The 23,104-nt window shown below is 55.1% G+C and overlaps 3 protein-coding genes and 1 non-coding gene across 9 annotated transcripts; 3 read left to right on the top strand and 1 right to left on the bottom strand.

Moving 5' to 3' along the window:
* The first annotated feature begins 98 nt into the window (after positions 1-98).
* RPL10 (ribosomal protein L10) lies at positions 99-2,606 on the top strand. Its single transcript, XM_062183327.1, has 6 exons — positions 99-210; positions 1,064-1,122; positions 1,197-1,304; positions 1,437-1,575; positions 2,160-2,322; positions 2,399-2,606. The coding sequence occupies exons 1-6, from the start codon at positions 188-190 to the stop codon at positions 2,549-2,551; spliced, it is 645 nt and encodes a 214-aa protein (XP_062039311.1). The 5' UTR covers positions 99-187; the 3' UTR covers positions 2,552-2,606.
* On the top strand, positions 1,976-2,110 carry LOC133753891 (small nucleolar RNA SNORA70). Its single transcript, XR_009865128.1, has one exon. It is a non-coding gene; the product is annotated as a small nucleolar RNA SNORA70 (small nucleolar RNA).
* Positions 2,607-3,572: 966 nt separating the features above from the next.
* Positions 3,573-10,407, bottom strand: DNASE1L1 (deoxyribonuclease 1 like 1). The gene is made up of 8 exons (XM_062183326.1): positions 10,256-10,407; positions 7,215-7,441; positions 6,778-6,866; positions 6,610-6,696; positions 5,209-5,309; positions 4,953-5,065; positions 4,620-4,868; positions 3,573-4,523 (listed from the first exon to the last, which is right to left on the bottom strand). The coding sequence occupies exons 2-8, from the start codon at positions 7,347-7,349 to the stop codon at positions 4,380-4,382; spliced, it is 918 nt and encodes a 305-aa protein (XP_062039310.1). The 5' UTR covers positions 7,350-7,441; positions 10,256-10,407; the 3' UTR covers positions 3,573-4,379.
* A 2,475-nt stretch (positions 10,408-12,882) lies between these two features.
* Positions 12,883-20,826, top strand: TAFAZZIN (tafazzin, phospholipid-lysophospholipid transacylase). 6 transcript variants are annotated; one of them, XM_062183615.1, is made up of 11 exons: positions 12,883-13,290; positions 13,464-13,592; positions 14,467-14,512; positions 14,730-14,815; positions 15,276-15,395; positions 18,459-18,539; positions 18,628-18,669; positions 18,912-18,974; positions 19,112-19,164; positions 19,496-19,624; positions 19,733-20,826. In XM_062183615.1, exons 1-11 carry the CDS (start codon positions 13,227-13,229, stop codon positions 19,832-19,834), a joined length of 915 nt encoding a protein of 304 aa, XP_062039599.1. In that variant the 5' UTR covers positions 12,883-13,226; the 3' UTR covers positions 19,835-20,826. The 6 variants fall into 6 exon arrangements, with proteins under 6 accessions (XP_062039599.1, XP_062039598.1, XP_062039601.1 ...); XM_062183614.1 differs by having other exon boundaries at positions 12,883-13,318; positions 19,733-20,823; XM_062183617.1 differs by having other exon boundaries at positions 12,883-13,318; positions 19,547-19,624; positions 19,733-20,817.
* Positions 20,827-23,104: the final 2,278 nt, after the last annotated feature.

The raw sequence follows: 23,104 nt of genomic DNA, 5'->3' as shown, positions 1-23,104 counted from the left end.
AGGCCGACTATAAAAGGCCTGCGCAGGCGTGGGAGCGCCTCTTTTTCCTTCGGCACGGTGAGTATGCGCCAGTGTGGGCTCGTAAGGTGCCCTTGCTTTTTTTCTCTTGTCTGGTTAGAGGCCTATCCTAGATTTCTTTTCCAACTTTACCTGTTTCATTGCAGCCACCGAAGACCCTGGTGTCGCCATGGGCCGCCGCCCCGCCCGGTGGTGAGTTCCGAATCTATGTAATTTCACTTCTGGGAAAAGGGAGGGCGAATTACTTTTGGCGGCTTTAACCATTGGGTGGAGTCTCGGACGTGTGGCGATCCTGGGAGCTCATCGCATGTTTTCCCTACAGTTTTTCGGGACGCTTTTAGCTTTTGTTTATATTCCGTTCTCTTTTTTTTAACTTGAATGTTCGTGCTACTTTAAGGCCCATCCCTCGCTTTCTTGTTTGGCTGGGGATTGACCCAGGACTGCTCCACTGTCGTACTGGGAACGACGTCGGTCTTGCCTCCCACCATCTGTCCTGCAATTTTGCCGCGTTTTGGGGCTCCATAGCCTGTCAGTGCCTTTGTGTGCGATCCCCGTGTTTTTTCCGGACGTGCGTTGGGTCTTACTGGACACCAGGGACCGCCCGGCAAAAGCGGTGCAGTTGTCGCTTGTCCCCTACAGGGGGCGCCGAGTGCCCTTAACGTGGCCTGAAGGCGGATTAACTGCCACGTGCCAGAGGGACTTTAGTCGAGTGTCCTTGGGGGAGGGCTGTGTGTGACCAGTGTCTAGTGCACAGTGCATTCGTGGGAAGTTATTTCTCTTCGCTTTCGGGGAGTTTCTTTCTAATATTGGCTTTATGGGAAGTTGAGCACTGTGGGAAAGGAGGAGCCTGGACTTTGTTCTTACCGCATGTCTGGTGGTGTGGCTGTTATTTCACGTCAGCTTGCTCCAGTGGACACGGTTCAGAGGTTGCCATGTATTTGCCACAAACTCCTCTGTCGTTCTTGGGCCTTAGGCAGCACTGAAGAGTGCCTGGTGAGCTCACGCGTGAAGCCCACCAAATCTGGGGTTCTTTTTCCTCCTGCAGTTACCGGTATTGTAAGAACAAGCCGTACCCTAAGTCTCGCTTCTGCCGAGGTGTCCCTGGTAAGTAGTAGACTCTTTCTGCCTAGTTTGGCAGTGCTCAGTTGCCCACACACTTACCCGTGAGCCTTTTTCAGATGCCAAGATCCGTATCTTTGATCTGGGCCGGAAGAAGGCAAAAGTGGATGAGTTTCCACTGTGTGGCCACATGGTGTCGGATGAGTATGAGCAGCTCTCTTCTGAAGGTGAGGCATGGTTCAGTGTTAACAGTTGATTAAATAGAAGTCTCTTTGCTTTTTTGCCAAGACACTAACCCCCACCCCTTGAGCTGGGGATGGTAATCTTACCTCAGCCTATTGGTTCCTTCCCCTTTGTAGCCCTGGAGGCTGCCCGTATTTGTGCCAACAAATACATGGTAAAAAGCTGTGGCAAAGATGGCTTTCATATCCGAGTGCGGCTCCACCCCTTCCATGTCATCCGAATCAACAAGATGTTGTCCTGTGCTGGTGCTGACAGGTGAGCTGGGGCTCTGTGTTTTCCCGGCATCTTGGCCTAGCTTAGGACTTCTGTTTGGGGCTTGGTCTGTCATCAGGGCATAAAGGTGAGTCCATGTACATTTAGGCGCTGGAGTGGCTGTGGGAGGTCTGCACAGGGCTGGCAAATGGGCCCCCAGGGACACTCCCTCTCCCTGGGGTTGTAGCTGGGCTTACAGTTGGTCAAGCCAGCCAGAAATCCATGCTATGACTTTAGTCTTTGTGTCTGGGCTGCATGTGCTGGGAGCCGCTTCTGATGGCCACAGCTCCTTGTCCATCCTCTTGGAAACGACCTCTGCTGTCAGGGAGGTAGTTGGGGAGCCATCAGGTGGGCCCAGTGCTTCTTCAGAGTCCAACACTAGTTCTTTGGGACCCTGTGTGCCCTGCAGCTAATTAAGCCGACCAGCTCCCTTTCTTCATGGGGGCTTGGTGTGCAATGGCTGCAAACAGCAGCCTCCTTGGTAGTGTATGCAACCTGTTGTTTGTATGGGTTGCCCTAAGGGACCTTGGAGACAGCCCTGCGCAGTGGACATTCGTGCCTCTGACCTCATGCTCTTCTTACTCTAGGCTGCAGACAGGGATGCGGGGTGCTTTTGGAAAGCCCCAAGGCACAGTAGCCAGAGTTCACATTGGCCAAGTCATCATGTCCATCCGCACCAAGCTGCAGAACAAGGAACATGTGGTTGAGGCCCTACGCAGGGCCAAGTTCAAGTTCCCTGGCCGCCAGAAGGTAAGCACTGCTGCAGCCTCTCTGTTCCTCTGTTCTAACCCCAGGCCTCATGACTCAACTCTGTCCATGTTCTCAGATCCACATCTCAAAGAAGTGGGGCTTTACCAAGTTTAACGCGGATGAATTTGAAGACATGGTGGCGGAGAAGCGGCTCATCCCAGACGGCTGCGGGGTCAAGTACATCCCCAATCGTGGTCCCTTGGACAAGTGGCGGGCCCTCCACTCCTGAGAGCTTCACTCTCCCGTGCTCCTTAATCATGGATAATAAAGCTTGGTTCCTATCACGGCTGTGTCTGCATCTTCATTCGGGAGGCTTGTGGCACAAAGTCTCGACCTAGCTCAGTGGGCCATGAGCCCGTATTTGGCACCAGGCAGAGCTACTGGGAACAAACCCTGGAAAGGGGTGCCTGGGACCATGAGCAGCTGCCCTCCAGTGGCTTGGTTTGGGCCTCCCACATCCAGGCAGAAGGTAGAAAAGTACTTTACAAGCCCAGGTTGCTTGGGTCCATGTATTGCCCAAATGGAATATTTTTCCCAGTGTCCTGTGTCAGCAACATCACACAGGAAATGCATAGGAGTAAGTTAGCTGGGTGGGGCCTAGCCACCTGGTTCAGCTAGTCTTTCAGGCACTGCTTGAGTCATTTGGAGCCGCACACCTTGTCTAAGCCAAGGGCCCTTCCTATTCATCAGCTACTTTGTGTTTTGATATTTATGTACTTGAAAGGTTTTCCAGATTCACTCCCTAGACGGACACAAGGGCCAGGGTTTCATGCAGGGGCCCAAACACTGGGGCCATTTTCCACTGCCCTCCCAGATAGCAGAGCTGGGTGGGAAGTGGAGCAGCTGGAACTTGAACCATCGCCCATGTGGGATGCCAGCACTGCAGGCACAGCTCTACACATTAAGCCACAGCACTGGCCCCTGTAATCTTCATTTCTTGCCATGTGAAAAGTTAACTTTTTTTTTAACCTGAGGAAATAGTTCTAAACCATAAACAGTTGTAACTGACACGTACGGGGCAGTTGTGGTGTTTTGGGTTCTGACACTGCAAAGCTGGCATCCATGATCAGCATGTGTTCCTGTCCTGGCTGGTCCACTTCCCTGTTATGTGGGAGACCTGGATGGAGTTCAGGTCCTCGACTTGGCCTAGCCCAGCCCTTGCTGATGCAAACATTTGGCAAGTGAACCAGCGGATGGAAGCTCTGTCTTTGAAATAAACGTTTTAAAAAAAGGCAACTCTGATACAGTTCCAGTGATTTTTATTGTTACTTTCTTTGGAAAATGGAGGGGGGGAGGGGGGGTGTCCCAGGACACTGATACCCAGGATAGGATCAGTAGGTTCCTAGATAGGCTACTCCTCGGCTGTGTGTCGCGTCCTTGGGCAACTGTGTATTCAGGTAGTAGCTGTGCTGATGTCCTGAGAAGGGGCTACTGTATTTTTGGTGTGGGTCTGTTGCCTTGGTAACCTGCCTTGGCTGGCTTGCTCTCTGTTCAGTGTGGACTGACTGCACCATGGAGGGTGGGAGCCAGACTGCTCGCTCCTAGGTTAAGGGCAAGTCTGACAGCAAACCTTGGGCTGTTTCTAGGCCATTCACTCCCTGAATTAGAAGGAGCAGGAACGTTTCCCATTGTTCACAGAAACTATTGTTTTTGCTACAACTGCCTGGTTCCATCCCGGTACCACCTGGGGTCTTAGTGCTTCCCTGTTGATTTCTTTGCATTCCGTATTCAAAGGCCATTGGCGTCCGCTACACCTGTGCGATATTCTACAACTGTGGCTTCTTTCCCGATGTATAGGTTTCCTTTTGTCATAATAAAATCTGGATCTGTTGTGATGCCTGCTGAGCCGCACCACTCCCCCTCCCCCACCGCAGCCCTGCTTTGTCTTCACCGCAGACACTGCCTGGTAGCATGGGGTGGCCTCGGGGTCCCTGGCTTCCTCTCCTCATAGCAGGCAGAGGTATAGCCGAACTAAAAGCAGGTGGGCTGCAGTGCCTTCAGCCTCGGGCAGGCTGGGCGGGAGGGCCGGGGTCTGAGTCCCGCGGGTAGTGTTGTCATCACATCTGTGGGCCCAGCTCAGCAGGCAGCAGGGACAGCAGCAGGGACAGCAGCAGCAGAGTAGCCAGGTGGAGGGGCTGCGCACTGTGCACCGCCCGGCTCAGCTCCACTTCCACGGGGTAGTGGTCGCTGACTTTCAGGGCCTGGGGATGGCAGGTGAGAGGCGTGAGTACCCAGGGTAAGGGGCTGCCCTGGGGCCCTGTTCCCATCTCCCCTCCTAGCGTGGCCCGATCCTCCACCTCCTCCTCGGTGAGCTGGAAGCTCCTGGGGAAGTCGAAGGCAGCCGCAGCCTGCAGCAGGCTCTGGCAGCGCTCCCCGTGCAGGACGACGCGGTCGTAGGCGCAGTGTGTGCTGGCCCGCACCGTCGTGTCATCCCCGTCGGCGATCGCCCAGCGGAAGCCTGCATGTGTCCGCAGGAGCAGCTCGCTGAGGCGCTTCTTGGTCAGGGACGCACAGTCAGCGTTGAAGTCTCCGAGCAGGATCACGTCCTGGAGACGGCAGCAGTGACCGGGCGGGCCTGGCCGCTGGGCCACCCGCTCCCCATGCCTTCCGCACCAACGCCCCAGCCTTACCTGGTTCTGCCAGTGCTGCGAGACGTCCAGAAACACATCGTAGAGGGCGTTCAGCTCTTTCTCCACGTCCTTAGGAGTGGTGTGCAGTGGGACCAGCACCAGGCTGGGAAGGACTGCAAAGTCCAGGGGGCCGGGGCTGCCACCTGCTCCCTCTCCCCCACAGCCTCCTCTAGGCAAGCAAGCCCCCCGGAGGGGCCAACCATGCTCCCTGTCCTGCTCCCACTTACCAGGCCACCCACCCTCTTTCCCTTCCTACCCTTGCTGGGCAGGGTGAAGTGGGCCACGAAGGGCTCCCGTGCGAAGAGGTCATCCTGGTCTTGGTACACGTAGGAATCCAGGACCTGTGTCTTGTGGGACCTGGCAGGAGCAAAGGATGGGAAGCAGTGACCCCAAGTCACCGATTTGGCTTTGCAAGTGCCAACGGTTGAGCTGGCGCTCAGGGAGGGACCTCTTACCGGCGGCCCAGTTGCATGGAGGCCACAGTCTTTTCTAGAACTTCTTTTTGTTTAGATATGTTTCTTAACATGCCAACAAGTTTTGCTAGTTTAAAGTGTACGTGGGTTTGTACTCCAATCACAAGGGCGTGCTACTACCACAGTCAATTTTAGGACCGACTCCTCACCCCAGAAAGAAACCTCACACTGCAGCCATTAGCAGTTAACTCTCCATTCCCTCCTCTTCGCAGCCCCTCCCAACTGCTGGTCTATTTTATGCCTTGTGGACTTGCCCATTCTGAAGTTCTCATATGAATGGAATGCTATGCGGCGGGGCTGGCGCTATGGCACAGTGAGTTAAGCCGCTGTCTGCAGTGCCGGCATCCCATTTGGGCGTCAGTTCGAGTTCTGGATGCTCCACTTCTGATCCAGCTCCCTGCTAATGTGGGAGATGCAGCAGAAGATGGCCCAAGTACCTGGGCCCCTGTACCCATGTCGGACACCCAGAGGAAACTCCTGGCTTCTGTGTTTGGCCTGGCCCAGCCCAGTCATCGTGGCCATTTGGGGAGTGAGCCAGTAGATGGAAGACTCTCTCTCTCTCTCTCTCTCTCTCTCTCCGAGTCCACCCATACTACAGCATGTGGCCGTTCTTCACTCCCTCTCATTGCTAAATAAATCACAGCACATGGGTAGACCACGTGTCAGACACCGTTCACCCACTGAACACAGCTGGACGTTTTCATCGTGGGGTGGGGCTGTCTCCATTTCTCCTCATGTAGATACCTAGGAGTTCTCCATTCATTTCGGAGCAAATTCCAGCTTCATATAATTTCACCGAGCTAGGAAAAGCAGGTCCCCTTCCCTGACAGTCCTGCTCCATCTCAATCCTGACTCCAGAGCCCTCTGCCCCCTCACACAGCCTGTCTTCTCAGGGCCTTAGATCTGTTTCTGGAAGTCAGGTGCAGCCAAGGCCCATGTGTGGCTCCCACTTAGTCTCTCCCTAGAACCCAGTGCCCGTCGCTCCCTTAGAGCGGTCAGGAGACAGGAAGAGGGGCCCCATGTTTGTGCATGGAGAAGCTTTCTGCTACGTGAGCTCACTGGCTGGGATGGAGGGAGGAACGATCCTCGAAGGAAAGCATTGAGGAGGACAAGTACAGTGAGGAGGGGAGGCTGCCCCATGGAACTCGTGAGCCATGTCACAGGGCAGCCAGGCCTCCGCTTACCTGTAGATGTACACATACTTCTCCATGTATGTGCTGCGCCCCAGCATGTCACTCTTCAGGGACCTATACGGTCCCGAGCCATCAAATCTGCCAGGAAAAGAGGAAGCCAGGATCAGGGCCTCTGAGGCTCTGGGTAGGCCCAGGTGAGACCCCCAGAGCCCTCCTCACCGGTTGAGTTCCCGCAGCAGGAGGGAGATGGCAGCATCAGAAGAATCGACCACCTCCTGCAGCACCATGATGTCACAGCGGGCCACAATCTGCAAAACACCAACCCAACCCGACTCGGTGCCAGTTGCTGCGTGGTGGGGTGGGGCAAACCTGGCAGTGCTGTGGCCAACACTGGCCTGGCTCACTGGCTGCAGCCCCCAGAGAGCAATGGGACTAGAAAGGACCTAGAGATAGATTGAGTCCCATCCCTGCTCCCATCCCACCCATTTCACAGAGGAGGAGACTGAGGCCAATGACAGGTAAGGAATGTGATCTGCGACTCTGCACCCATATCTCTTGTGTCCCCTCTTCTCTGGGATATGCCCCTGGTCACACAGGGCTGCTGGCTTCGGGTCATGGTCCTCAGGGGCCCAGCTTCCCGGCAGCAGTGAACGTACTCGAACTAAAGCATCCATTACTTCCTCCTTGGCCACCTTGGCCAATGTCAGCCGCTGAGTGTTGAAGGCACAGATTCGAAAGGCTTCGGCCCCACTGGCCAGGAGGACCAAGAGCAGCACAGCTGGGCAGGTCATGGCCGCAGGCAGCTGCAGGCCCCTCTCGGGGAACACAGGTAGCTCGCCCAGGGTGTGCTCCCAGATGTGGGCGCTTCTCTTCCTCCAGAGACCTGGGAACACAGCACGAAGAACGCTGCACTCACCCTGCAGCTGCCCTGCACGGTGCCTGCCTCTTGCTCTGGGGTCCTGCGCTGCCGCCTGTACACTGGGCCCAACCCAACCTCGTGCTTTTCTTTTATTAAACTGTGATCAGATACAAATTGCATACACTGTTACTGTCTCCCAGGCGCACATACAGTTCTGTGGCACTGAGCCCGTTCACCCTGCTGTCCAGTCTCCATGCTTCTCCAGAACTCGCCTGGGGTCTGGAGCGGGAATGCCGTCCCCGGGAAACACCAGCTCTCCGCTACTCCCTCACCCCCAGCCCCTGGCCGCCACCATGCTGCGGTCTGTCTCCAGGAGGTGGGCTCCTCCAGGGACCTCAAATAACTGGAATCACACAGTACAGGTCCATCGATGCCTCCATGTCATGGCAAGTGTCAGAGTTTCCTCCCTACTACCCCATTGCCAGAGTGTGGACAGCCCATGTTTGATTGATCTGTACCTCTGTCGATGCACACTGGGTTGCAGCCACCTGTTGGCTATTGTGAGTAGTGCTGCTCCGAGTGTGCACACAGTGAGGCAGGCTTGTGGCTCAGCAGTGGAGCACCCATGTCCCATGTCAGAGTGCCTGGGTTTCAACCCCAGATCTGCTCCTGCATTAATGTAGACCCTGGGGTGGCTCATGGGCTTGGGTGCCTGACACTCATGTAGGACACCCAGATTAAGTTTCTGGTCCCCAGCCTCAGCCTGGCTCAGTCCCAGCTGTTGCAGGTATGTGGGGAATGAGCCCGCAGATGGGCCGATCAGAAGCCAGGAGCGTCTTCTGGGTCTCCCAGGTGGGTGCAGGGGCCCAAGCACTTGGACCATCTTCTGCTGCTTTCTCAGACCATAGCAGGGAGCTGGATCAGAAGCGGAGTAACTGGGACTCAAACTGGAACCCATATAGGATGCTGGCACCGCAGGCAGCAGCTTTACCTACTATGCCACAGCGCCGGCCCTGAGTTCCTGTCCTTTAAAAACTAAGAGCTGGCATTGTGGCACAGTGGGTTACGATGCTGCCTGAGACAGTGGCATCTCACAGGGACACCGGTTCAAGTCCTAATTTCTCTACTTCTGATCCAGCTCCCTGCTAATATGCCTGGGAAAAGCAGCAGAAGATGGCTCAAGTGCTTGGGCCCCTGCACCGTGTAGGAGACCTGGAAGAAGCTCCTGGCTCCTGGCTTTGGCCTGTCCCACCCCTGACCATTGTGGCATTTGGGGAGTGACCCAGCAGATGGAAGACCTCTGTCACTTTGTCTCTCCCTCTGTCTCTCTGTAACTCCAACTTTCAAATAAATACATGCAACATTTTTAAAACACTTTAAAATTTTACTGAGGCAAGCATTTGGTGCAGCAGTGAGGACTCTGCTTGTGCCGCTCAGATCCCGTATTGGGGTGCCTGGGTTGAGTCCAGGCACTGCCCCTGACTCCAACACTCTGGGAGGCAGCAGTGATGGCCCAAGTGGTTGGGTCCCTGCCACCCACGTGGGAGGCCTGGGTTGAGTTCCTGGGGCTGGGCCAGGCTGAAGTCAGGATTGAGGTTTCAGTAATTGGTTGCTTCCAGGGAATCGAACACAGGCCGTCAATATGGGATGTGTGTCTGTTAAACAAACACTAGGCTAAATTCAACCTCATTGTTTCACTTAAAATATATATATATATATATATATATATATATATATATATGGAAGGCAGAGTTAGAGAGAGAGAGAGAGAGAGAGAGAGAGAGAGACAGAGAATCTTCCATCCACTAGTTCACTCCCCAAGTGGCAGCAATGGCCGGGGCTGGTCCAGGCGTAAGCTAGGAGCCTAGAGTTCCATCTGGGTCTCCCATGTGGATAATAGGAACCTAAACACCCAGGCCAACCTCCTTTGCTTTTCCCAGGTACATTAGCAGGGAGCTGGATCAGAAGTGGAGCAGCTGGGACTTGAACTCATGCTCATGTGGGATGCCGGTGTCACAGGCAGCAGCTTTACTGAGGTGCCAAATGCTAGCCCCAACCTCATTCTTTGAAAGTGCTGCTATCACCCCCCCACACCGCCCAGGCGTCCTCACTCCCGAGTCAGGGAGGCCCCAGTGCATCCACCTTTTCTCCATTAGCAATTAGAGGAGTATCTTCATGGGCTCACTACCCCCACTGGTGACAAGTTGTCTTCAAGCCCAAGTCCCAGCTATGACATGGGCCACTCACCAACTTGCACTGTGTGATGGGTTCTCTTTCTCGTGCCCTGCCACCTCTGCTGAGTCCAGCTCTGTGCGGGAGACCCTGCTGTCTGAACCTCTCTCTCTCTCAGCTTATCTTTGTCTCAGCGTCACCCGGATGTCACCCTGTCTGCGGCTCAGTCCCAGGAAGGACCCCTTTGCTTCTGTCTCCCTCTCGCCTTCCCCTTCGGCTCACTTCCTGCCTCTCTCTCCCTTCCCCCTCCCCCACCCCCACTCCTGTCCCGTGCTCTCCCCTGTCTCTGTGTCACAGTGTCTTCCCTGGCCGCTCTTGCCTTTGCTCTCTGAGCACCTGTTCTGTCATTCAGGCTGCTTTGGGTCTCCTGCTCCGTCCCTATTTTGGGATCCATGTGCGTACTGGGTGGCCGTGGGCTGGCAGGGGCACGCCCGCAGGCTCTTGGCGCAGAGACCCCCGACAAGCGCCATGAGCAGGAAGAACCAGAGAGCCGCTGTTTGGACCCTGCCCTCAAAGCCCAGCCCTGGGTTCCCTTCTGCTCCCAGCTCCCACCGCGCACAGAGGGTAACGTCATCCCCTTTTTCCTCAGCCCAGGGGCTCTCGTACCTGCACACACCAGCTTGTCATGGGGCCTGCCTCAGCCTCAATCGGAGCAAGACAGCCAGCGGAAGCACAGCATCTGGCTGGGTGCGGATCCGAGAGGAAAAAGAGGAAGACGCCGGTTCTGTGACTCACGCAGCCGCAGCTGCTAGCCGGCCGCTCTTGCCCCACCCTTGCTGGCTCTGCACTCCCACAGGCAGGAAGGGCAGGCGCTCGGGCCCCCAGCACTGCCAGATCCCAGCCTTCCCCGGGCCAATGGGAGACCAGCCCTGTAGAATTTGGCAGGACAGCCGCTGCTGTGACTGAGCAGCAGCGCCCACCCAGCACCAGCACTCACAGTTAATGAACACTTACCTGTGCCGAGGGTCAAGGGCAAGCAGGAGCTGGTGGCTCAGCGTAACCCTGAGCTCTGCTCTCCCTGGAGGCCTCCAGACAGCAGCTAGGGAAAGCACAGGAGCCGGCGGAACTTGTGCTTGATAGAGGTGCCCACAGCGTGACCGGGTGCCCCACAGGACAGCAGCCCTGCTCCCCATGCTCGGGTCCTGAGCCCGGGGGTGGCTGCCCACACTGGAGTTAGGCGTGTTGGTACGAGTGCTCTAGAAACATGAAATGAGGAAGAGTCTGTGCAGGGACTGTCCTAGCGACAGGAGAACGAGAGAGCTGCCGGTGGAATGCACATGCTGTCACACTGTTGGAACTCACATGGGGCCTCCAGGCAGGCGGCACCCTCAATGCCCTGTTCGTAGGACCTATGGGTGTGGTGATGGGCAGGAAGTTGGAAATTTGCCAGGTATTTATTTACTTATTATTTTTAAAAATGTGCAGTGTATTTATTACTGTTTTTAAAATGTGCAGTGTATTTTCTTATTTTTAAAAATATTTATTTTATTTACTTGAAAGGCAGAGTGAGAGCGAGAGGAGAGACAGAGATCTTTCATCCACTGGTTCATTCCCCAAGAGGCTGCGACAGCCGGGTCAAGGCCGGGCTGAAGCTACAAACCAGGAGCTTCATCCAGGTCTCCCACACAGGTGGCAGGGTCCCAAGTACGTGAGCCATCACCTACTGCCTTCACAGGCGTATTAGGGAGCTGGAATTGGAAGCTGGAACTCAATCAGGCATATGGGAAGCAGGTTTCTCAAGAGGCAGCTTAAACCATTGTGCTAAATGCTCAGACTGGAAATTTGTTTTTAAATCAATAAAATAATGCTTTAAAAATGAAAAAAAAATAACAGCTGCTTTTGTGAGCCCCACCTGCAACACCAACATCCCATATAGGTGTCCGTTCAAGTAGATGCTGTTCCACTTCCAATCCAGCTCCATGCTAATGCGCATGTGAAGGCAGTGGGGGATGGCCCAGGTATTTAGGCCTCTGCATCCACATGGGAGACCTGGATGGAGTTCCTAGCTTCAGACTGGTACAGACCTAGCTGTTGTAGCCATTTGGGGAGTGTACCAGCAGATGGAAAATATGACTCTCTTGGGGCCAGCGCTGTGGCGCAGCAGGTTAACACCCTGGCCTGCAGTGCCGGCCTCCCATATGGGTGCCAGTTCTAGTCCCGGCTGCTCCATTTCTGATCAAGCTCTCTGCTATGGCCTGGGAAAACAGTGGAAGATGGCCCAAGTCCTTGGGCCCCTGCACCCAAGTGGGAGACCCGGAAAAAGCTCCTGGCTCCTGGCTTCGGATCGGCGTACCTCCGGCTGTTGTGGGCAATTGGGGAGTGAACCAGCAGATGGAAGAACCTTTCTCTCTCTGCCTTTCCTCTCTCTGTGTAACTCTTTCAAATAAAAATAAATACATCTTTAAAAAAATGTCTCTGTGTGTCACTCTGCCTTCCAAATAAATAGATCTTTTTAAAAAAATTACATTAAGGGGGCTGGTGTAACATGGCATAGTGGGTAAAGCCGCTGCCTGCAGTGCTGGCATCCCATTTGGGTGCAGGTTCGAGACCTGGCTGCTCCACTTCCAATCCAGCTCTCTGCTATGGCTTGGGAAAGCAGCAGAAGATGGCCCAAGTCCTTGGGCTCCTGCACCCATGTGGGAGACCCGGAAGAAGCTCCTGGCTCCTGGCTTTGGATCGGCACAGCTCCAGCCATTGTGGCCAATTGGGGAGTGAACCAGCAGATGGAAGACCTCTCTCTCTGTCTGTAACTCTGCCTTTCAAATAAATAAATATTTTTTAAAAATAAACATTACATTAATATGATATAAAATACTATAAAATGGTTACTTCTTTTTAAAAAGATTTACTTATTTGAAAGGCAAAGTGGCAGAGAGAGGGACAGACAGAACGACAGAGACAGAGAGAGCAATGTTCCATCCGCTGGTTCATTCCCCAAAAGCCTGCAACAGCCATGAGAGTCTATTTCATGAGAATTTAGCAATAAAAATAAAGGGGAGAAGCTCAAATAAGGTAAAAGTGCTCCGACAGCCTAGGCTTCGAGCGACTTCAAACACTTGTGCTGCACAGCTCATGAGGAATTAAAGAGAAAACGGAAGTTCGGCCGCCGGCGGTCTCTAACCAGGACTCCGGGAAGGAGGGGCGGGACGGGGGCGGGGTCAGGGGCTGTGGGCCCGCCCCCGCTGCCGTCAAGCGGCTCGGGCGCGTTTTGCGACAGTCGGCAGGGAGCCGGGTGTTGTAGCGGGCCCGCTTTCCGGCGGGTGCGCGGGTCGCGCGCTGCCGCTGCAGGCGGTCAGCGACCCCTGCCCTGCTCCTCTTTGCGGCCCCGGCTTCGGAGCTCGCTTGCATCTCCTTCTTAGCGAGAGAGCGGGGCCAGGCGCTGCACTGGCCTGACCATGAAGTGACCTTGGTCGAATCACCTGTGCGCGAGCCTATCAGAGCCCCTTCTCTGAAGCAATTGAGGACCCAGACCCCCTTCCCCCCAGAGCGGCCCCACAGGCTTGCACAGTGGCCGGGGGAGCGTCGGGCCGCTGGGGGCGGGGGCAGGCCGGCCGAGGGAGATGCCCTTGCACGTGAAATGGCCGTTCCCGGCGGTGCCGCGGCTCACCTGGACCCTGGCCAGCAGTGTCGTCATGGGCCTGGTGGGCACCTACAGCTGCTTCTGGACTAGTGAGTGGGCCCGAGGCTGAGGCCGGGTCTGTCTCGGGTTCCCATGCCCGGCCAGAGTTGGGGCTTTGGGGTGTGGGGGCGCTGGCAGGGTGCTAGCCTTGGGCCTAGTGGGAAGATGGGGGCTGACATCGTCCTGTCCCCCCAGAGTACATGAACCACCTCACCGTGCACAACAAGGAGGTGCTGTACGAGCTCATCGAGAACAGAGGGCCTGCCACGCCCCTCATCACTGTCTCCAATCACCAGTCCTGCATGGATGACCCTCATCTCTGGGGTACCCGACCAGTGGGCTGGGTGTGGAGAGGCTGGGACTGGCACCACTGGTCCCATCAGGATCTCTCAGGGAGCATGATTTAGCTTCAGAGATTTCGAAGGAATGAGGAAACAGCCACAGAGCAAGGTCCAGCGGTTTCTTTACTCTGACGTCATGGCTTTTGGAGCCATCTGTTGTCTCTGCTGGTGAAAGTCCCACAGGTCCTTGGGAGTACTAACCTCAGGGAATCCTGTCAGGGAGGCTGCAGGCTAGGGGCTGGGCCCTTTGTCCTGGTTCCAGGTTGCCCCTGGCTGAGTTTGTACCCTTCAGCCAGCCCCCATTTGGGGTTCCACTTGCCCCGCCTAGAAGGGCCTGCTTTGCTGACTTCACGGGAGGTCGCTCATCTCCAGAAGTGGGGTGGCGGGGGTGGGAGGGGGAGGTTGCCCAGGACCTGCATGGCTAAGTGGAGTGGAGTCCATGTGGAGCCCCCTGGTCGGGTTAGAGCTCACTCTGGCCTCCGGGTGGAGAGTGGCGTGTGGGATGCCACAGGTGGATCATAGGCGGCCCCGGAGGAGGCCTTGCTGCTGCCCTGTAGCCTGGGCTGGGCTGGAGGCTGTGATGGTGAAGCGGGAGGTGTAGAGTGGGTATTGTCCGAACGCATCAGTCGGCTTGCAGGCTAGACACAGCATTAGTGACATGTGCAGAGTGGCCGAAGAGGAAGGAGCTGGGGGGCCTTTGGGGGTCCAACCCAAGGATTGCAAAGCGTCACTTAGGGCTGTAGGGAAGTGGTCGTGCTGCTGCATTTGTCCTGTCTCCCTGCAATGACCTGATGCAGATAGGCACTCCCTGGGGAAAAGGGACGTGCGAATGCGAAGGCTTTCCTCTCCTTCTCCAGGGATCCTGAAACTCCAGCACATCTGGAACCTGAAGCTGATGCGTTGGTGAGGAGGAAGGGGCCCCTTGGGCCGAGCCCAGCAGGCCCCAGCCGTCTCTGCCCAGGAGGCAGCGTGAGCAGTCAGGCGGGGCCTGGAGTGGGGCCCTGCAGGCTCTCCTCCGGGCCTTTGTTCAGCATGCCCCTGCTGGCAGGCGTCGTGCTGGGGCTGGTGGGGTGGGCAGGGTGCTGGGAGGCAGGGGTGACTGCACCTGTCCCCGCTGCAGGACCCCTGCGGCTGCAGACATCTGCTTCACTAAGGAGCTGCACTCTCGCTTCTTCAGCCTGGGCAAGTGTGTGCCTGTGTGCCGAGGTGAGCTGCCCCTCCTGGAGGCGCTTCTGCCCAGCTGTCCAGGCCTCCCTGGGGGCAGGGAGGCCAGAGGCCCGTGCCTTTGTCGTAGACAGCCCCGTATGTGAGAGGCAGCCTGGGAGGCAGGGGAACCACTGGGTGACCCACGAGAGGTAGCTCAGGCTGCTGGCAGACAGATGGCTTCCTGGTGAGCCCTCGATTCTCTGCCGCAGTTCAAGGGTGGTGGGCACCCAGAGCTCTGCCGTGGGAATTCCAGGAAGCCTTAGGCACGGCCCTTCTCCCAGGAAAGTAGCTGAGAGACTTGTGGTACACAGTTGTCATCCGTTGATAGCAGTAGCGTGTGTCACAGAGTTGGCTTTCTGGGGAAACACAGGCTTGTGGAGTGAGTGGGTCTGAGATTGACTGCTCTGAGAGAGAGGGGGAGAGAGAGAGGGAGGGAGGAGGTCCATGATGGCATTTCCAGGCACAGTGGGAAGGGACGCCACCGAGTTGGCAGGAGGCAATTGTCGCGGACGAAAGAAGCAAACTCGGATGTGTGGCAGCACGGAAGCTGCTGCTGACCCCACAGGAGCCTTCCCATGCGGTGAGAGTTGCAAGAGTGAGCTGTCGTAGCCTTAGAGGGCAGGGCGGCCTCTCCTCGCACACACGGGTTCTCGTCCTGCCACCGTGTGAAAGGCTGTGGCCCCGTTTATCCTGTCCTGCTCTGAGAGAGGGGACTTGGACATTGACCACCCCCCATCCCTAAGTCAGCATTCCTCCGGGCAGCACCCTCACAGACCTCCCCTGGCTACTTTTGTTTGTCTCTTGTTTTTCTCTTTGCTCTGTATCTAGGCTTTATTGTCTAATTAAAGACAGAAGTGGGCCCTTCTTCCAGCACCTGCAGTCAGAGAAAGGGGGCAGGGAGCAGTTATTTCTGACTCATTTGCTGTGTAGCGAAGATCTGGTTTACACAGGTTTCAAGCAAAGAAGCAAAGGCAGTGTGTGGCACACTTGGCTTCTGTGTCCCCCCCCCCCCAATTTCCCTTTCTCCTCAAGCATAGACATCATATGATAGTTAAGTATTAGTTATTTTACACAAGTGAGAAGAATAGCATTCGCAAGGGCCCTGTATTGTGGCACAGCAGTTTAAGCCGTGGGTTAAGCCACTGCCTGCAGTACTGGCATCCCACATGAGTGCCGGTTCAAGTCTTGATTGCTCTGCTTCTGATCCAGCTCCTTGCTAATGTGTCTGGGAAGGCAGTGGATGATGGCTCCAGTACTTAGGACTGTGCCACCCACGTGGGAGACCGGGGTGGAGTTCTAGGCTTCTGGTTTCGGTGTGGCCTAGCCCTGGCCATTGCAGCCAACTAGGGAGTGAAGCAACGAATGGAAGATCTTTCTGTCTCTCCCTTATTCTCTAACTCTGCCTTTCAAACAAATAGAAAGAAAGGAAGGAAGAACATTCACAAAACGTAGAAATTATGAAGTATGTCTCCAATTTTTTAAGGATGAATTTATCTATTTCAGAGGCAGAGATTCAGAGAGAGAGAGAGGGCGAGACAGATCTATCTTCCATCCACTGGTTCATTCCCCACATGGCCGGAATGGCTGAATCTGGGCCTATGTGAAGCCAGGAGTCAGGAGCCTTCTCCAAATCTCCCACATGGGTGCAGGGGCCCAAGGACTTGGGCCATCCTCTGCTTTCCCAGGCCATAGCAGAGAGCTGGATCAGAAGAGGAGCAGCCAAGACTAGAACTGGCACCTATATGAGATGCAGGTACCACAGGTGGAGGCTTAACTTACCACGCCACAGTACTAGCCCCCATATCTCCAATACTTTTGTTTTGTTTTGTTTTGTTTTTTTGACAGGCAGAGTGGACAGTGAGAGAGAGACAGAGAGAAAGGTCTTCCTTTTACCGTTGGTTCACCCTCCAATGGCTGCTGTGGCCGGCGCACTGCGGCTGGCACACCACGCCAATCCGAAGCCAAGAGCCAGGTGCTTCTCCTGGTCTCCCATGCGGGTGCAGGGCCCAAGGACCTGGGCCATCCTCCACTGCACTCCCTGGCCACAGCAGAGAGCTGGCTTGGAAGAGGGGCAACCGGAACAGAATCCAGTGCTCCGACCGGGACTAGAACCTGGTGTGCTAGCGCCGCAGGCGGAGGATTAGCCTAGTGAGCCACGGCACCGGCCATCTCCAATACTTTTAAACCCTCATTTCAAGTGGGTTTTGCAGAGAAGGATCAATACGTATGAAGGCCACACCTACTATGCATTGTGATCCCAAATAAGGAAGCCGCTGCTCTTACCGTGTCCTAAGAAAGCTCTGGGCTCCCCTCCATTTTCCCTGAGTGAGTTGTCAGATCAGGTCCCTGTTTGGGTTGGCTCGGGACTCCTGGATCCCTAACGAGCACTTTAGAATGAATCAGCGTGGCAGAGGACAGGTTAAAAGTCCCTTTCTTAGTGCATTAGTTGCACTGTCTGTGTGAGGCAGGGCTTCTTCACTTGTCACCTTATGAGGATACTTACTCTGCCCCGTTTCTTCACCCTCTCCATCGGCCTCTCTTCTGTCTCTGTCCAGGTGTGGGTACCTTTGCATCTGTGAGGTCATGACTGTGTACTCTGAGCAAACACAGCGTGTGAGGCACTTCCTTCTCTTGGGTCCAGTGCCATGGTCACAGGGTTCCCCAGGGTGGAAGGTTGCTGGCTCTAGGGGCAGCTCAACTCCCCTTTCTTCAGTCTAGCCAGTTTCGGTTTTTCCCAAGCTCTTGATGACACCATGTGTTTCGCTGTCTGTCCTCCCTTTCCCAAGAGACCTCCCTAAAGGAGGATCTGGTTTTCAGGGGTGCCTGTGAAGAGTGGCTTTGGGAAGTGGCCGAGACCCCAGGCAAGGGTTGCTGCCTAGATTCTGGGGCCCGAGTGAATGCACTTGGTTTATTCTAGCAGTGCTCTCAAGGGTAGGGGTCATGCACGGTAGGGTCACCCTTGGGGTGGTGCACCCGAGAGGAAGGAGGACTCAGAGCAGTAGAGTGGCAGCTGTGGGCCTGGCTGGGGAGAGAGGACCTGGGAGTCTGGGGGTATATGACAGGATGGATGATATGTGGGTGAGCCAGTGAAACAGTCAGACGCAGGGAGAAGAACTGCCAAGTTCAGATTTTCAGTAGGAGATGGTTAGAGATGATGGTACCTTGTGTGTGACAGGTACTTCAAGGTTTTTAAAATTAAAAAAAAAAAAGGCATTTGAGAAGCAGAGAGACAGAGAGCTCTCATTTGCTGGTTCACTCCCCAAATGCCTACAGTGGCCCAGCCAGGGTGAAGCTGGGAGCTGGGAACTCCATCCAGGTCTCCCACATGGGTGGCAGAAATTCGGTCACTTGAGTCGTCACTGCTGCCTCCCAGAATCTGCAGTGGCAGGAAGCTAGAGTGAGGGGCCACACTCTATCCGTCTCACACTGAAGCAGTCTGATATGGGACACGGGCAACTTAGCCTGTGTGTTAGCTGCTAGGCCAAACGCCCGCCCTCAGTTGGAGGTTCAGAGCATGTTGTTGAGCCAGGGACATCAAGGGTCACAGTGGGTGGGACACAGAGCCAGCCCTGGAGGCAGCCACTGGCACAGCACAGTGGGGGGCCGAGAAGGGGACTGATGGTGACAGGCCTCTTCTCCGCAGGAGATGGCGTCTACCAGAAGGGGATGGACTTTATTTTGGAGAAGCTCAACCATGGGGACTGGGTGCACATCTTCCCAGAAGGTCAGCAGGGATGGCTGGGTTGAGGCCCACCCCTCCTCAGTGTGGGCAGGACCAGCCGCCAGGACTTGTCTCTGCACTCTCTCACCAGGGAAAGTGAACATGAGCTCCGAGTTCCTGCGTTTCAAGTGGGGTAAGGGCTGTGGGCCCTGGCCGTGGCCATCCTTCTGGCCCGAGAGGGCCCTGAGGCTCCTGGTTCCTAGCCTCTGGCTGGGTGTGTTGGGACCAGCAAGAAGGGGACAGGTGCCAAGACAAGGACAGGACAAGCCCATGGGAAGTGGTTTTAACTGGGGGCCAGCAGGGTGGCAGTGGCTGGAGACTGCCATGGAAGCTTGTCCCCACTCATGCTAATGTGTCTGCCCCTCCCCCGGGCAGGAATCGGGCGGCTGATTGCCGAGTGTCATCTGAACCCCATCATCCTGCCACTGTGGCATGTTGGTGAGCCGGAAGCGGGCAGGAGAGGGACTGCCCTCGACGGTGTTTGGGAGGGGGCCAGTGTATGGCGGGGAGGGCTCCCTCTGGTCCCAGGGCACCCTGCTGCACCCCATGTCTGGCCTCTATCCACTGTGCTGCAGGTATGAACGACGTCCTCCCTAACAGCCCACCCTACTTCCCCCGCTTCGGACAGGTAAGTAGGGACTGCTGACCTTCTGTGTGTCTCTGTCTGCCTATCCACCATCTGCCCTGGGCCCCCACTCAGCACCACAGAGCTGAACTTAGGCTTCAGCAAGGTTACTGAGTGGGCCATAGGCAGGGACTTCCTGGCAGAGGGCAGAGGAAATGAGGCTGGGGCAGGTGTGGGCTCTGGGGCCCAGACAGGAGAGGTTGACTATAGGATGGATCCCCGGAGTAGGCTGGCCTTGGGATGCCATTGAGCCCAACAGCGCCCTGGAAAGAGGAAGCGTGGCTGTGAAGGAGGTGCAGCATGTCGAGGCCAGGTCTTGCTTCTGGATCCCCAGGTCGTTTGGGCTGGGGCTACAGACACTCGGCCTGCTCCTTGTCGTCCACAGAAAATCACCGTGCTGATTGGGAAGCCCTTCAGCGCACTGCCTGTGCTTGAGCGGCTCAGGGCAGAGAACAAGTCAGCAGTGAGTCTCCTCCCGTAGCTGTCCTCAGCCCTCCCAAGCCCTTGGTCTCACATGGCACCTTGGCCAAGCTCCCCCAGGGCTGCGGGCCGACCGTGTCCTTGTCATCAGGTGGAGATGCGCAAAGCGCTCACCGACTTCATTCAGGAGGAATTCCAGCGCCTGAAGACCCAGGCGGAGCAGCTCCACAACCACCTCCAGCCTGGAAGATAGGCCCTGCCTGTCCGGCCCCTGGTCCTGGATTCCTCTCAGGCCTGAGGAGCAGCTGGGTCTCCCCAGTCTTGGGGAAGAGGCAGTAGGGGGACCCCTGCCCCAGTTCACTTGGCTCTCAGTGCTGCCTTTTGGATTCTCACCCCGCGGCTGGAGAGGATGAATGGATTGAAGCTTTTAGCTCAATGTGGCTTTTAGGCAGATTGGTTTGTAACCCTACCAGGTGCCCCTCTGGTTAAAGGAAGGGCCTCAGCTGCTCCTCCCACGTGGCTGAGAAGGGAGGAAGAGGCTTACGCAGGGGCCTCCTTCCTTCTTGTGTTCAGATGTTCTCTTCCGGTGCTTGCATCAGGACGGAGCACAGCATGCCAGTGGACAAGTAGTTGTGTGGGGAGTGGGTGGCCCATAAGGCCCCTCAGCCTAGCTCCTGTCCGCCCGCCCTGAACTGATCCGGGAGCTGCTCACTACCTCTTCAGGGATGGTTGTCAGACATGTCTTCCTCCTGCCCGAGCTTCCCCCCCACCTGCAGGGCCTGGCCCTGGACAGGGCCCGGCCTCAGGTGGGCTGCAGGCAGAAAGAGCAGCCCTTTGCCAAAGGGAGCCTACAGCGAGGGCCTGACATCTGTCCGCTCGTCTCCATGCCAGGACCCATGGCTTCTCCATCCTTTCTGCCCCTTGGCATCACTTGTGTCCTGGGGCCTGGGTTTCCACATTTTTAAAACAATAAAGCAACTGTATTGTGCTGTGGTACCTATGGCCTCTCTGTAAGGGACAGGGGAGGGAGGTGACCAGCTAGGCCTTAGAGCCCTGGACATGGCGAGAGCTCTTGAGCAGATGGCCATTGAACTCTCACGGTGCGCTGGTTACTGAAAGTGTCAGTTGTTGTCTGTAGTCCCCATCACAACCTTCCCTAAGTAGGCATTAATCTCATTTCGAGAAGGGGACAAGCAAGGGTAAGAAACTTGCTTCAAAACCCAAAGATAGATAGGGGTAGGTGTTTGACAGAGTGGTCAGTACGCTGCTTGGGCTGCCCACATCCCATGGTACAGTGCCGGGGCTTGAGTTCTGGTTCTGGATTCTGATGTGGCTTTGCCTAATGTGCACCCTGTGAGGCAGTAGTGATGACTCAAGTACTTGGGTCTCTGGCCTCCATGTGGAACACCTGGATTGAGTTCCCAGCTCCTGGCTCAGCCCTGGCTGTTGTGGGTATTTGGGGAGTGAATCAGCAGATGGGAAAGAGTCAGTCCCGTCCCCCGCCCCCCCCCCTCCTGCCCTGCCCACCCTCCCTCGCTTTCCAAAGAATTAAAACAAAAACAAAAGCAAAGCTAACCAGATAGGTTGGGGCCATAGTCCGGAGAGCCCTCAGTGTGATGAATCAATTCAATCCTGTGCTGGCTCACAGGGTGGGGCCTCCTGAAAGGTCCAAGGAACTGCTGGCCATGAGCTGTGATTAGGAGGTGGGAAGGGGACACACAGGTTGAGCTGGGGACCCTGGATGGGAGCAGATGGATCCAGGGTAGCTGTGGTGGAATGAGAAGGCCATGCCAAGATGGCTGCTGGCAACGGAAACTGCCTGGCAACAGGCTGTGATTGGATGGCTTTGGAAACCACATGACAATGGAGCCTGACTGGCAACAGGCTGTGATTGGTTAGGGCATAGACCACCCCTTGACCAGATTGGCTGCCTTGGCTATTTAAACTGCTGTACTGACTGAAATAAAGGAGTCTGCAGGCTGCTCACCTCTGGCCTGCTTTCACCTGACTCATAGTGACTCCGTGCCTCTTGCCCCCACTGCACTCCTCCTCTCAGAATGAATCCACCGCAACAGGTAGCCATGTCTTGGAATTCCAGAAGTGAAAGGGAACCCTTTCTAGAGAAAAGCATACTTGGATAAGGTCCTCAGTTTGTCCATAGGTTCAGATCGACCAAAAAGACCTCATGAGATCATTTTTTTTTTTTAGTTTTTTTTTATAGTTTTTTTTTTGTTTTCTCATGAGATCATTAAACATACAGAATAATGAATCACTGTATTTCTGTCAGCAGAAACAAGGACAGCATGGGTACCTCCAACACTGACAGGGTCACACAGATTTTTTTTTTTTGGGGGGGGGGGACAGACAGTGGATAGTGAGAGAGAGAGAAAGGTCTTCCTTTGCCGTTGGTTCACCCTCCAATGGCCGCTGCGGCCAGTGCATCGTGCTGATCCGAAGCCAGGAGCCAGGTGCTTCTGGTCTCCCATGTGGGTGCAGGGCCCAAGGACTTGGGCCATCCTCCACTGCCTTCCCGGGCCATAGCAGAGAGCTGGCCTGGAAGAGGGGCAACTGGGATAGAATCCGGCGCCCCAACTGGGACTAGAACCCCGTGTGCTGGTGCCGCAAGGCGGAGGATTAGGCTGTTAAGCCACGGTGCCGGCCAGGGTCACACACATTATTAATACGGTAGCAGAAACTTGGAAAGAAGTAAGAGGTGGGATCATGGAAATGAGCCAGCAACAATGGAATAGTCAACCAGGACTGCAGGTGTATACACATCCACTTCAAAATAAAGGTTTTACAAAAATGACCAAAAGAGAAAAAAATCACTTGGGGAAAAAAACATACTCTATGTAATACACTGTAAGTCCAAGTGTATCAGCCCATCATGTATCTATGAACATGAACAAACATCGACTATGTTTCATGAAGTTTTAATTTTACACTCTGTTCCATTCTTTCATGTTCTTGTACTTTTCTTACTAGTGTCCATAAATATTTTTAGGATTTTTATGTATTTGAAGTGCAGAGCAACAAGGAGAGAGGTCTCCCATCCGCTGGTACCTACCCCAAATGCCCGTAACAGCCAGGGCCAAAGCCAGGAGCCAGGAACTCCATCCAGATATCCCACATGGGTGGCAGGGACCCAAGTAGCTGAGCCACCACTTGTTGCCTCCCAGAGTGCACATTAGCGGGATGAACCCTGGCACTCCCATATGGGATGTAGGTGTCCTGAGCGGTAACATAACTTGCACCAAATGCCTGACTACCCAGAAATATTGTAGAACTATTGTTTTTCAGGTTTTTAAGCTTTACATAAGTACTGTATAGATGATTCCACAATTTGATGCTTTTTTGAAATGAAACTTTTGATTTATTAATGGCGATTTGTAAGACATTAATCCAAAGAAAATGACTAGAGATACAAACAAAACTCTTCAAGGGTACATACACATAATTTACAATGGCAAAAAATTAAAACTACTTTCCAACAAGTCCCTCCGTCATTTAACAAACATTTGTT

Source organism: Lepus europaeus, chromosome X (assembly GCF_033115175.1).
Source record: "Lepus europaeus isolate LE1 chromosome X, mLepTim1.pri, whole genome shotgun sequence".
NCBI classification, from domain to species: domain Eukaryota; kingdom Metazoa; phylum Chordata; class Mammalia; order Lagomorpha; family Leporidae; genus Lepus; species Lepus europaeus.
Note: the sequence above shows the minus strand (reverse complement) of the source record. Positions and strands in the feature narration are given on the sequence as shown.